Source organism: Heloderma suspectum, chromosome 5, assembly GCF_057233095.1.
Source record: "Heloderma suspectum isolate Gila_16-S chromosome 5, 16-S_ref, whole genome shotgun sequence".
In the NCBI taxonomy this organism is placed as follows: domain Eukaryota; kingdom Metazoa; phylum Chordata; class Lepidosauria; order Squamata; family Helodermatidae; genus Heloderma; species Heloderma suspectum.
The window spans coordinates 194,222,704-194,236,491 of record NC_139462.1 but is presented as its reverse complement, the minus strand read 5'-3'; the positions used below and the strand labels follow the sequence as shown (position 1 = coordinate 194,236,491).

Below are 13,788 nucleotides of genomic sequence, written 5' to 3'. Positions count from 1 at the left end.
TGAATGAACCATTTGAATAATGGATTTTTATCTGTCTGCTCAGAAGAATCACTACCCAATCCATCCTGTAGTCGCTAAATGTTATGTTAGAACTGAGATTCAAGCCAAACTTTCATAAGGCAATATAGGCTTTGAATAATTGTGTGATGAAAACATGCTGAATTTCTTTTGTTGTAATGCTCAAGATCTCATTGTTGCAAATCTTTGACACAACCAGATTAAGACATTAGTTCTCTTTTTCCTTTTGAAGTGTAAATATGACTTCTGTTGGATTTGCCTTGAAGAATGGAAGAAGCATAGTTCTTCCACTGGAGGTTATTACAGATGTACTCGGTATGAAGTAATTCAACATGTAGAGGAACAGTCCAAGGAGATGACAGCAGAGGTAAGAAACTGACCAGTTTTGAGGAGACACAGAAGGGTCTTTCTTTCTGTCTTCCTTCCTGTGAATGGAATTTACTTATCTGATTTTCCATCTTCCTTCAACTCTTTATATTGCTAACCAGGGCCCCCCAAATGTTCTGGTAAACATCACTCATGTTTGAGTTCATACTGCACTCCAGAGACTCTTAGCAGCACAGCACAAAGTTGGTAATTGCCCCCATGTCTCCCCTGAGCCTGGAATTCAGGGAAGAGGCATGGTCTCTTTTCTGACTTTCCTCTGTAGTTTGGAGACATTGTGACAGGACAATCCTCTGCATGTTTAAGTCCCACTGTTTTTAGTAAGTGTTACTCCCAGGAACATGTGCATAGGATTGCATCCTGACTGTCTCCAAAATACAGCACAGTGAGAGAAAAAGACCACATCTTCGGTGCATGTCAAAAACATTAGAAAGGGACGGGGTCAGTGGTAACCAAAAGCCAGCCAAAATTTGCAGACTCGTTCTACTAACTCAATTCAAAAATCAGAAAGAAAAAAACAGACCTGAACTGAGACCTGAATCAAACTTTTTTTGGTTTCCCTCCAAACCAGAACAGAACTGAATCATGATTTGCAAATGTTTATTGAATCTGAACTACAGCAGCATCTTAACAAGAAAAAACATTCAGTTTATCTGTTCAGAATAAAGATATGCTCCCTCATTAGCCAAGCCAAAATGAATAATGAGCACAGAAAACCAACATGTGGGAGGATTTTTATACATTTTGTCCAGATATTCTGCCATCTCCAGGGTCTGAACAGCAGCAGTATTGGGGAGGTAGAGGAGGCTGTTGTTTTAAGGCTGCCACCCACCGTAGCAGACTACAAGAGGAAAGAGGACAGCATTTCTGTGGACTCCAGAGTGCCTTCCTCATCCTGTAGTGCTCAGTATCCATAGTTGTCGTTAGTAAGTAGGAGAGGCTTACTCTTGTCTGTTTCTTTTAATTAAAAAAAGTAATTTTATATAATGAGGACAAAGTTGTTACATAAGTTTGTCACAGCTCTATTTTATTTTGACTTTTAAATTCCATAAGTTGTATTTCTGGCTGGCTGATTTCTTCAAGGACTATTCATTCACTGTTTGTGAATAAAAAACTACTATACACAGTTTAAATGATTGATTGCACACTTGCTTTTGCCTACGAGTGTTAAATTCTGATCAACCTAGTAAATTGATAATGTTTTTCTCTTTATTTCCTACAATTATTTTCCAGGCTGAAAAGAAACACAAAAGATTTCAAGAACTTGATAGATTTATGCACTATTACACAAGGTTTAAGAACCATGAGCTCAGCTATCAAGTATGGTTGTAAATAGTTCCATGAAATTATTTTTCAGCTTTATTAGTTCAAACATCAAGTTTATCACATTTTCTTTATCCCCTCCCTACTTTTAGTTAGAACAGCGCCTTCTCAAAACAGCCAAAGAAAAGATGGAGCAGCTGAGTAGAGCGCTCAGTGGACGTAAGTGTATCAGTATTTTTTGTGATGCCTTCTGGTGCTCAGAATAATGAACTTGTATCAAAGGTTTTCAAAAACGAATTATTTCTGATGGCTACTTTTGTTCATCCCAAGGTGAGCATTTTTATGGCTTGACTTCTTTACTTCTTAACGGGTTAATACAACCTTATACTGTATTATATGGCATTTTTTTATGTTGTGTATTGTCTAAAAGAAAGTGATATTTCTGCAATGACAGTGATGCTATATCAGCTAATATCTTCCCACATTCCAGATGTCATAAATTCCTCTCTGATATACCAGACAGGCTGATGTCAAGCTGCCACTTGTTTTCCTTCATTTCTCTTTGTGCTGTTGCTCAGTAGTAACAAGAACATTAAGTTTCATACTGCATACCCTTCCCTGGGCAACTAGTTTCTGCACAGTTTATCCATGCTGGGCTACTCAGATCTGCCTCTGCCCTGGCAAACATTGTTTTTCATGTACATGATGTTCTACATGACATAACTAATTTCTCTTGAAAGGCAGTTTAAAAATCCAGTAAATATAAATAATACATTTTCACCACCTTATCCACTGTGAAGTATAAGATCTGCCATGGCCCCATAGGGTGTGGACATCACAGAAAGCATAGTTATTAGGGAGGGAGGTAGTGTTCTATCCCTAGACCTACTTCTGTAGAGCATCGTGTTGAACTAGCCACTCTTCCTTTGGCCCCCAAATGTAATGCGGAGTTATTTGAAGGCACTATCAAGAGGATGAACATCACAAAAGCAGGAGCTTTAAAGAGATGTCTAGAATCTGTGGCTGCATGCTGTGGTGCTTTTTTCCCTTTCTTTTCTGAATAGCACGTCTCCACCACCATATTGCAAGCTACTTTCAGTTGAATCAGCAGCTTGCAATGTGGCACAAGGAGAGTACTATTAAAAAATAAAAGGGTCATGAGCTGCCTATGAACAAAAGTGGGAGCAAGTTGCTCCTCACCCATGGATCTTCAGAACACTAGTGAAGTATTTTGGTTACATCCTTTCAACTGTTATCCCCCAGAAGCAGCCTAATTTTATTCCTGTTCTTGGTGCAATGCTGCCTTCCAAAAATGGAAACTGTGAGGTTTGTTCGGTTTTCTGCTGGTAAATAACAGGTAATGGGGCTGGAGTTAGACTAAGTTAGTTGTACTTGGATCCCATTGAAATCAGTGTAAAAAGTTTCAATGCGAACCAAGTATAGCTAACTTTATCTGATCCAAATCAATGTGTTTTTGCACAGATGTCTCTTAGTTATAACTCTATCATAAAAATAATTTACTGGTGCTCTTGAATAGACCATAAATGCTGTCTGCCCAAAATTCTCCTCATTGTCCTCAAATGCACATGGCCCTTTCATCTGCACCTCTCATTCCATCTTCATGGTTAGATGTTCTTTGTGCGTGTGATCTGCTTATGTCATGTCCTTTTCGTGTGGTTGGCTTCTTACAGTCAAGTGTTTAAGAGAATGAAGAGTAGTAAATATCTATCTTGACTGGCTAATGTAAGTAAGAAAGTATGATTTCACATGCCTAGGTTACAGTATCAGTTACAGTATCAGTAGTCATGCTTAAGTCTCTTTGAAATCAGTAGGACAAGGTAGTTGTGACTAATTTATGGCTCATTAATTTCAATGGGGCTTTAATGTGATTAATTATCTTTGGATTTGGGCCAATGCTGCTGCACTTTTGTGAACTGAGAAATCTGAATGCAGTTGAATAGCGAACCTATTTACAGAGTTATTCCTATTTGATGTCTAGATTAGAATTTGAGAAACAACTCTCATTTTACACAAACATCATACTTTATGCTTAGTTTAGAAGAAATCCTGCTGTTGTTGAAAGTCATCACTAGCAGCAGGTGGGAAACAAAACACTATTTGCAATGCTGGAATTTCTTTTGCAGCTGAAGGAGGTTGCCCAGATACTACATTCATTGAAGATGCGGTACAAGAACTCCTCAAAACTCGACGCATCCTGAAGTGTTCTTATCCATATGGGTTCTTTCTAGAACCAAAAAGCACAAAGAAAGAAATATTTGAACTTATGCAGGTAAAGGATGGTCCAGTGGTGGTTTCTTTTGCAATTAATCATTTATTTATTTATTCATTCATTCATTTCATTTCTATACCGCCCAATAGCCAAAGCTCTCTGGGCGGTTCACAAAAATTAAAACCAAAGAGCACACAATAAAACAATTTAAAATATATAGAACATTAAAACCACAATATAACAATACAACCACAATAAAACCTAGCAGCAGTGCAGGAGTTTAAAATACAGATTTAAAACAGCAAAGCTAAAAATTTAGAAAGCTAAAATGCTAAAATGCCTGGGAAAATAAAAAGGTCTTCACCTGGCGCCGAAAGGAATACAATGTAGGTGCCAGGCGAACCTCACTAGGGAGCTCATTCCAGAGCCAGGGTGCCACAGCAGAAAAAGCCCTCCTCCTAGTAGCCACCCGCCTCACTTCCTTTGTCAGGGGCTCATGGAGAAGGGCTGCTGACGATGATCTTAAGGTCCAGGCAGGCACATATAGGAGGAGGCGATCCTTCAGGTAACCTGGCCCCAAGCCGTTAAGGGCTTTGAATGTTAACACCAGCACTTTGAATCGGGCCTGTAAATGGACTGGCAGCCAGTGCAGCTGGAAGAGTACTGGCGTAATATGAGCTTGCAGGCCAGTCCCTGTTAACAATCTTGCTGCCCTATTTTGGACCAGCTGAAGTTTCCAGACTGTTTTCAAAGGCAGCCCCACGTATAATGCATTGCAGTAATCCAGACGAGAAGTTATCAGAGCGTGGATAACTGTAGCTAGGCTATCTCTGTCCAGATAAGGCCGTAGTTGGTATACCAGCCTAAGCTGATAAAAAGTGTTCCGTGCCACTGAGTTCACCTGTGCCTCAAGTGACAGTTCTGGATCCAAGAGCACCCCCAAACTACGAACCTGATCCTTTAGGGGGAGTGCAACCCCCTCCAGAACAGGTTGAATATCACCTAGCCGGGCAGATGAACCACCCATTAACAGTACCTCCGTCTTGTCTGGATTGAGTTTCAGTTTATTGGCCCTCATCGAGTCCGTTACCGTGCCCAGGCACTGATTCAGAACAGCCACTGCCTCACCTGGTTTTGATGAGAAAGAGAGGTAGAGCTGTGTGTCATCCGCATATTGATGGCACCTCAGCCCACGCCTCCGGATAACTTCCCCCAGTGGTTTCATGTAGATGTTAAACAGCATGGGGGATAAAATAGAGCCCTTTGGAACCCCATGGCACAATTGCCATGGCACAGAGCAATAATCCCCCAGCACCACCTTCTGGAATTGGCCATCCAAGTAGGAGCGGAACCACTGCAGTGCAGTGCCTCCAACTCCCAACCCAGACAACCTATCCAGGATACCATGGCCGATGGTATCGAAAGCCGCTGAGAGGTCCAGGAGAATCAACAGGGTCGCACTCCCCCTGTCCCTCTCCCGGCAGAGGTCATCCCACAGGGGGACCAAGGCAGTTTCCATTCCAAAACCAGGCCTGAAGCCCGGTTGAAATGGATCTAGATAATCCGTCTCATTCGGCAGTGCCTGGAGCTGTCCTACAACCACCCGCTCAAGCACCATGCCCAGGAAGGGGATGTTGGCCACTGGCCTATAATTGTTAACATCCTCTGGGTCTAGGTTAGGCTTTTTCAGGAGTGGTCTATTTACAGCCTCTTTTAAAGTGGCAGGCACCACTCCTTCTCTCAAGGAGGAATTTACAACCTCCTGGACCCAGCCAGACATCCCCTCCTTGTTTGATTTTATAAGCCATGAAGGGCAAGGGTCAAGCACACAAGTGGTCGATCGGACTTGGCCAGGCACCTTGTCTGCATCCTCAGGCCTCAGTAACTGAAACTCATCCAATAAAACTGGACCAGACGGTTCTCTGAACGCCTCTACCAAGGAACTGTATTAATGGTGGTGTCCAATTCATGACAAATCTGAGCGACTTTATCTTCAAAGTGCCATGCAAACTCATCACAGCGTGCCACTGAGGGCTCCACCGTCTCTCTCCCTGGCCCAGAATGCAACAGGCTGCGAACCACTCGGAAAATCTCCGCTGGACGACACTGAGAAGATGCAGTGCTGGTGGAAAAGAACTGTCTCTTTTCCACCCTCACCGCCACAGAGTAGGCTTGATAATGGGCTCTTACCTGTGTTCGGTCAGAGTTTTCCTCCACCTGCGTTCTAGCCGTCTCCCCTCAGGTGTATACCAAGGAGCTGGCCGGGCTCTGCTCAGAGGGAGAGGGTGCTTGGGCGCGATCATGTCAACCGCCCAAGTCATCTCTGCATTGCACAGAGCGACCTGGGCTTCAACAGGAGCACCAGCCATACCAGCAGGAAAATCCCCCAGAGCCGTCTGGAATCCATCAGAATCCATTAATCTCCGGGGGCGGACCATTTTAATAGGTCCCCCACCCTTGCAGAGGGGGAAGGCTGCCAGGAGTCTAAACCTCAGCAGGAAGTGATCTGTCCATGACAAAGGGACAGATGTTAATTCCTCCACTGGCACCATCCTCCTGCCCAGTTGAGAAGACCAGATCAAGCGTGTGTCCTTTTATATGCGTTGGGCCGATGACATGTTGGGACAGCCCCATGGTTGTCATGGCGGATATAGCAGCCTTGGCATGGAAGTTGAGATCCCCCAGGACCATCATCCTAGAGGTCCTCGACCCCAAGTCCGAGACCACCTTTATCAGCAGGGAGTCTGATGGGCAGCGGGGTGGGCGGTACACCAACAGAATCCCTAATCTGTCCCGGGTACCCAACACAAGGTACAAACACTCAAGATCTGCACTCGAATGACCAGGAAGCCTGGAGAGGGAGATTGAATTCCTATAGACCATGGCAACCCCCCCTCCCCGACCCTCAAGTCAGTGTTGGTGCTGCACCAAATACCCAGGAGGGCACAGCTGGGAGAGAGTGACCCCTCCCAGTCCCCCCCCCCCCAGGTCTCAGTAATACATACTAGGTCAGCCCCCTCATCCACAATCAAATCATGGATGAGGGAGATTTTATTTTGGGCCGACCTGGCATTCAGCAGCAGCACCACCAGACCCGAGGGCAGACTGGTAAGGCTGCCAGGAACCATCAGGTTGGGGGAAGAACCAGAAGAGGGGACAGCTGTAAGGTGTCTAGCCCCTCTTCTCCTCAGCTGGCCTGTTAATCCCCCAACGCCATACGTCCCCCTGCCCATGACCACAGTTATAGCAGCACCTCCCCGACCCCCTGAGTTGCCCAATAGTCCTCCCAGGCACATATTAAAATGTTAGGGTATAAAATGTTCAACAGTATAAAAGAATATAAAAGATAAAAGAGATAAAAGAGAACAGCAGTTAAGAAGGAGCAGATAAAGTCCACGTTTGCCCCTTTCTCCCTCGTCTTTAAAGCTGCTGCCCTCTGCTGCTGCTATTTGCTGCTGGTATCTGTGGCTGCTCGTGTCTCTGGAGAGGTGGGTAGGTCTTCAGGTCCTGTTCTACATGTCTCCAAGTGCGACGCTAAGTGCGCACTTAGCATCGCACTTGGCGCTACGCCGAGGTGCTGCCTCTGGCAGCCCCGCCTTAAGTACCTGTTTGGCGGGGGCAAAAGCAGGCTCAGGATCCACCTGGTGCAGCTGCTGGCTGGTCCTCCTTCCCCCAGGCTCCTTCCCGAGCAGCCTCTGGCAGCCCCGCCTTTTACAATTTACTAGTTGTGAATATAGTGATGCTTAAGTCAAAGTTATTTTCCCTAGGTTTACATTCTTAGGACACACTCCAGCCAAAGATAAGCACACATAAATCCCATTGATTTCAATGAGAGAGATTTAAACACAGGCTTAACCTACCCATGCAAATAAAAGTTTCTTAAAAGCACTTAATTCAGATGGATTGTGCCTTTAGTGTGTTGTTGTGGTGTTGTCATCCATCCTAAGTGCCTACCAATGCTCTGCTGACATAGTGAGATATGCATTCTTTTGTAAATGTAATGGCAAATGTGAGGCCACAGAATCAAGACTCAGCCCTTGAGTGTCCAAATTTAACTTCAGCGCATGACAAGATTTGTGTTTAACACGGTTAATATTAAATGTATTGCCTAACCATGGTAAAGGGAAATTTGTGCATGATGGGAGGAGCTGGGAGCATAGTTAAATTATGGAATTCGCTGCCACAAGATGTAGTGATGTCCACCAACTTGGACAGCTTTAAAAGCAGATTAGATACATTCAAGGAGGATAAGGCTACTAATGGCTACTAGTCATAATGAGTATACCTCCAGTACCTGCAGGAAGTATGCCTCTGTATGCCAACTGTAGGGGAACATGAATGGGAGGGTGCTGTTGCACTCATGTCCTACTTGTAGGCTTCTCATGGGCATCTAGATGGCCATTGTGGAAACCAAATCCTGGACTAGATAGGCCTATGGTCTGATCCAGCATGGCTGTTTTTATGTTCTTATGATCCCATGGCTTACTCCCAGTCCCTTCATCCTAGTTTATGACAGCATTGGTACATCTGCTTTGGCCCCAAGAATGTATTTGAAGTGCTCTAACCAGTTGAAATTCACTGTATATAGATGATCATTAAACATTTTAATATGCTCTTAAAGTAACTCCCTTTTAATTACAACCACCAAAAACATGTCTGATAAAAATATGTTTTTTTTTTCCTTTTGAAAGCACTTGGGCTTTCCAAGGCAAAACATGGTAAAGCTGGACCAAGCATCCATGCATTTTTTATCTACTGTCATTATTGATATTTATTTTATTTATTTAAAATATTTATTGGCCGCCTTTCAGGGCAGGAGCCTTCCCAAGGCAGCGTACAAAAATAATATTTATTTTTTATTTATTAAATTTATTAATCGCCCATCTGGCTGGTCACCCAGCCACTCTGGGTGATGTACAAGCATATAATAAAACAGTTCAAAACAATAAAATTCTACAATAAAAACATTTTGTAAAATACCCTAACCCACCCCAAATGCCTGCTTGAACAACCACGTTTTCAGTGCATGGCGGAAGCTCATTAAAGAGGGGGCATGGCGGAGTTCCCTAGGGAGGGAGTTCTACAGAGTGGGGGCCACCACAGAGAAGGCCCTCTCCCTTGTCCTCACCAGCCTAGCTATCCTGGCTGATGGGACAGAGAGAAGGCCATCCGAGGCTGATCTTGTTAAGTGGCCTGTCTGGTGTTGCTGGAGGCGCTCCTTAAGATAGGCTGGGCCAGAACCATATAGGGTTTTAAAGGTCAAAATCAACACCTTGAATTTGGCCCGGAAAACAACTGGTAACCAGTGCAACTCCTTCAGCACTGGAGTGATGTGGTCTCGCCGGCGGCTGCCTTTAATCAGGCGAGCTGCCGCGTTCTGTACCAGCTGCAGCTTCCGAACTGTCTTCAAGGGTAACCCCACGTAGAGCATATTACAGTAGTCTAAACAAGAGGAGAACAGGGCATGTACTACCGATGGGATCAGATGGTCGGGAAGGAAGGGACGCAGCCGCCGTATCAGATGGAGTTGAAACAGCGCTGTCCGGCTCACAGCTGACACCTGAGCCTCCAGGGCCAGCTAGGAGTCCAACATGACCCCCAGGCTGTGGACCTGGTCTTTCAAGGGTAGCCGTACCTCATTCAACACCAGGTCAACATCTCCCAGCTTCCTCTTGTCTCCCACCAAAAGTACCTCGGTCTTGTCAGGGTTCAGCTTCAGCTTATTCCTCCCCATCCAGTCACTCACCGTCTCCAGACATTTGGACAAGGATTCTATGGCCAGCCTTGGTGAAGATTTGAACGAGAGGTAGAGCTGCGTGTCATCTGCATATTGATGACACTGCACCCCAAACCTCCTAATGATAGCCCCCAGCAGCTTCACATAGATGTTAAATAGCATCAGGGAGAGGATGGAACCCTGTGGCACCCCACAAGTGAGTGGCCACGGGTCCGAAACCTCCTCTCCCAGTGCTACCCTCTGGTACCTGCCGGAGAGGAAGGACCGGAACCACTGCAATACAGTGTCTCCAATGCCCAGCCCCTCCAGGTGGTCCAGGAGGATACCGTGGTCAACGGTATCAAAAGCCGCTGAGAGGTCGAGGAGAACAAGGAAGAAGCATTCACCCCTATCCAGAACCCTCCTCTTATCATCCACCAAGGCGACCAAGGCCGTTTGGCCCATGCCCAAGCCTGAAGCCCGACTGAAATGGGTCTAGATAATCGGTTTCTTCCAAGTGTGACTTCAACTGCATCGCCATCACCCGCTCAATCACCTTGCCCAAAAATGGCAGATTCGAGACTGGGCAAAAGTTGTTCAGAACTTGGGGATCCAAGGAGGACTTCTTTAAGAGTGGTCTTATCACTGCCTCCTTGAGGGCTGATGGCATCATGCCCTCCTCAAGTGAGGCGTTCACCACCGCCCTGATCCCCTCACCCAGTCTCTCTCTGCAGCCCATAATGAGCCAAGATGGGCAAGGATCAGGTAAGCAGGTGGTCGGCCTTACAGATGAAAGCACCTTGTCCACTTCATCAGAAGGAAGAAGCTGGAACCGATCCCACAAAACTGGTTTGCCACAGGCTGCCTCTTGCTCACTAACTGTATCCACAGCGCACGGAATAGCACTCCTAATCCTTTAATTATAACACACATAATTAAAACCACTGTGGTAATAAAAACGGTAAAAACACAACAAAAACAGAAACAGCAAACATTCTTAAAAAACAACAAACACCAGCATAAAATAAAATTTACATCAGACAACTACAGTTGACAGAAGGCTCTTTTTTGTAGGAGATATTGGGTGCTGGAAAGTATTCTGTTTCTCATCCTGTAAAGAACTGACACAAGCATTTATTTTGTTACAGACAGATCTTGAAATGGTTACAGAAGACCTTGCTCAGAAAGTGAACAGGCCTTACCTTCGCACACCTCGTCATAAAATTATCCGTGCAGCCTGCCTTGTACAGCAGAAGAGGCAAGAGTTCTTGGCCTCTGTGGCCCGGGGAGTTGCTCCTGCAGATTCTCCAGAAGCTCCAAGGCGCAGGTAACCTGATCATAACAGAGGTTTGCACGACCAAAGAGGTTCACTTTATAGCCACCAAGGTTGGTAAGCCTGCCTTACAAACTTGTTTGCTAAGAGAAATAAAGCAGATAGCCCTGGTATGTTTGCTTTGCAGAATTCTTGTTTTCTGTTTCACTACTTCCCACTACATTTCACTATATTTCTGTTTCACTACTTCCCACTTTACAATTTTAAGTCACCTTCGCTTGTGGCCAAAATTGTAATATGGAAAAGGTTTATATGTGTGCCAGCTTGCAAGGGATGTGAGTGCAGGGCTGCTCCTTTGAAACCAGTAGAATTTTAATTATTAAATGTTAAATATATCTGCTTACTTGTGTTGTGTTATGAAAGTACCTGGCAGAAAAGAGCTGCATGTTGACTGTTGATATTTTTTTACACTGATATAGTAACATTGCCATTAACAGGGACTAGAGCCCTGCCGAGTTTCAGATAGAATAGAATGCCAGATATTCCAGTTAAACGACTAAGGAATAAGTATTGCTATGATAAACCAAGAGTTTTGCACCAAAAGGAAGCAATGAGGGAAAGGCATAAAGGTTAATGAAAAAATGATATTGTATCATTGTCCTGGGAATGAAATTCCAAATGAAAGATGTTGGATAGTAACAACAGAAGTTGAATCCAAAATATTAGACGACATTTGTTACTTGTTGAAACATTCTTCTCTGAACTAGTTCAACTACTCATTTTCAGATGCTTAAAAGTATAAGGCATAGAAGCTTGAACAACATTTGTGTTTTCTTTAATTCAAAAATAGTATTAAAATGAGTCAGGTTATGGGCATAAGCACAGAATAGAAGTCCATCTAAAATGATCTGTTTCTCACACTGACTGTTGTGCTTTATTATGAAGTGTTTATGGATCCACATTAGGTCCTATTTAAATAATTAGTTAGACTGGCAGTTATTTTATTTGTTTTTTATTGTTCTCTATGCCCTTCTTAAGACTAGCAAAATTTGCACATTAACTAACATTTAAGTAGCAAATTATTTTTCTTCTCAATTTGTTTGGTGGTGGGGGGAGTTGTTCATAATTTATTCTGTTCTCCAATAATGATGTCTGTTTAATTTATAGCTTTGCTGGTGGAACATGGGATTGGGAATATTTAGGATTTGCATCCCCAGAGGTAATTTTGTCACTTTTAATTATGTGAATTTGCATATTATGGAAATGATGGAATTTTACTTTGCATGATTAGCTTCCTAATGTTGAAAACTGTTCCAAAGTTTACAAGGTCTAGATGAGCGTTCTATTTTTGCTGCTTTACAATAGAAGGAAATATATTTAAGTTTTATAGTTTATGGTGGGGATGTACACAGTGAATCCCTAACTCCAGAGGGCTCACAGTCCTGAACCCTAGACCTCCTGCTCTGCTTTAGCTGTGGCAGGGAAAACAGTGACAGTTGTCCTAGCTAAGCTAGCATCTAATCTGTCTCTTGCAAGAGAAGCGCTCTATGTGCTCCTTATTATTAAAGAAGGAAAGCCATGTATAATGTTGCCATGGACAAGGGGATCATTGCAGCACTGCAACTCCAAATACTATTACTGTTCCTTCATCTGATCTGGCTCCTGAATCAAGGCCAGCAACCAGCTGTCAGCTGTGTTGTGTTGCTCTGGTATAGGTACAGTGTTTTTCTTGATGCTTCTCTTTCATTGGCTATAATCTTATTCCCAGTTAGTTCTACGTATTTAAGTGTCTTCCATTTCACTGAAATTCAGATGTAACTAAGTGTAGTTAGAACATATAGTGATGTTTTACAACAGATCTATTTCTCTCTAGTTTTAATTTAATTCACAACATCAGCTGAACATGAAGGAGAGAAATCAGTAGAGCAACTCACTTACTGTACCAGATTAACCAGGAGAGGTTACTCTTGCATTTTGTCCCGTTTGCGGGCTCTACCCATACCTCTAGTATCAAAAGCACTGGGCTGAGACAGGTTTTGTACAGCTGGTGTGTGATGTTCAAGGGTCTTCTTTTCTTAAGCTTGTTTCTTGCCAAGTTGTATACATTTGCTGAGTTGTGTAACTTTGCAACATAAATAGTGCCATCATTTGTAGGCAGGCAATGACTATTCCAAGGTAGCACAGCCCTAAGGGTTGAAGGAAGGCTAGGAGGATGATAGGCAAGGAAACCCCATCCATGCAAGTGGGGCAGCCCAATTATCCCAACCTAATCTATCATGCAGGCACAGGAAGGAATTAACAAAAAGAAAATAAAGACACAATTGCAGTTGTAAACTGCAACCACAGAAAATAAATTGAGGATATTTTGCAGTACAAACGTAGCATTTGATGTATTGGGGAATGATAAAGAGGAAGATCATTTCCTTTTGGATTTGTTGTTTGTGTCTTAAAAGGGATAGGCACAATTCAGGGACACGTCCCCCTGCCCCTGCATCCATGCATTTCTGTATATTTCCTTTTCTATTGTTGCTGGGTAGCACTGTGCTTGCAAGAATATAGTTTGCTTCTTATAGGCAAATTGGCTTGCTTGCTTTTTCCCAGTTCTTCCTACAACGCTTTGTTCCAAATAATGGGATATTTATAATAATACACTGTAATTATTATAAAGGGGTGAGTAACGTGTGCTTACATACAAACAGTACACATTATTTGAGGTCCCCACTGCTACATTAATGCTATGAGAGATGTGAAGCATTTTTATATGATCCTGTGCCTGTTTTTTATGACATAGCAATGTCATGCTAGTTTCTGAAATGGACTGTTTTATGTAAATGAGCTCAGGGTTCAATTAAGCCCAGAGCATTAGGGAGGAAAAACATGTGATTACTTGACAGCACCAGACAA

General features: G+C 43.5%; 1 protein-coding gene across 9 annotated transcripts in view; it reads left to right on the top strand.

Annotated features, from left to right (window-relative positions):
• Positions 1 to 13,788, top strand: part of ANKIB1 (ankyrin repeat and IBR domain containing 1) — a 123,828-nt gene that overhangs the window by 98,414 nt on the left and 11,626 nt on the right. For all 9 annotated transcript variants that reach the window (XM_084858869.1, XM_084858868.1, XM_084858865.1 and 6 more), the window contains 6 exons: positions 251 to 385; positions 1,636 to 1,722; positions 1,818 to 1,884; positions 3,810 to 3,955; positions 10,760 to 10,938; positions 12,052 to 12,103. In XM_084858869.1, the coding sequence (XP_084714995.1) occupies positions 251 to 385; positions 1,636 to 1,722; positions 1,818 to 1,884; positions 3,810 to 3,955; positions 10,760 to 10,938; positions 12,052 to 12,103 (666 nt within the window). The remainder of the gene's footprint in view (positions 1 to 250; positions 386 to 1,635; positions 1,723 to 1,817; positions 1,885 to 3,809; positions 3,956 to 10,759; positions 10,939 to 12,051; positions 12,104 to 13,788) is intronic.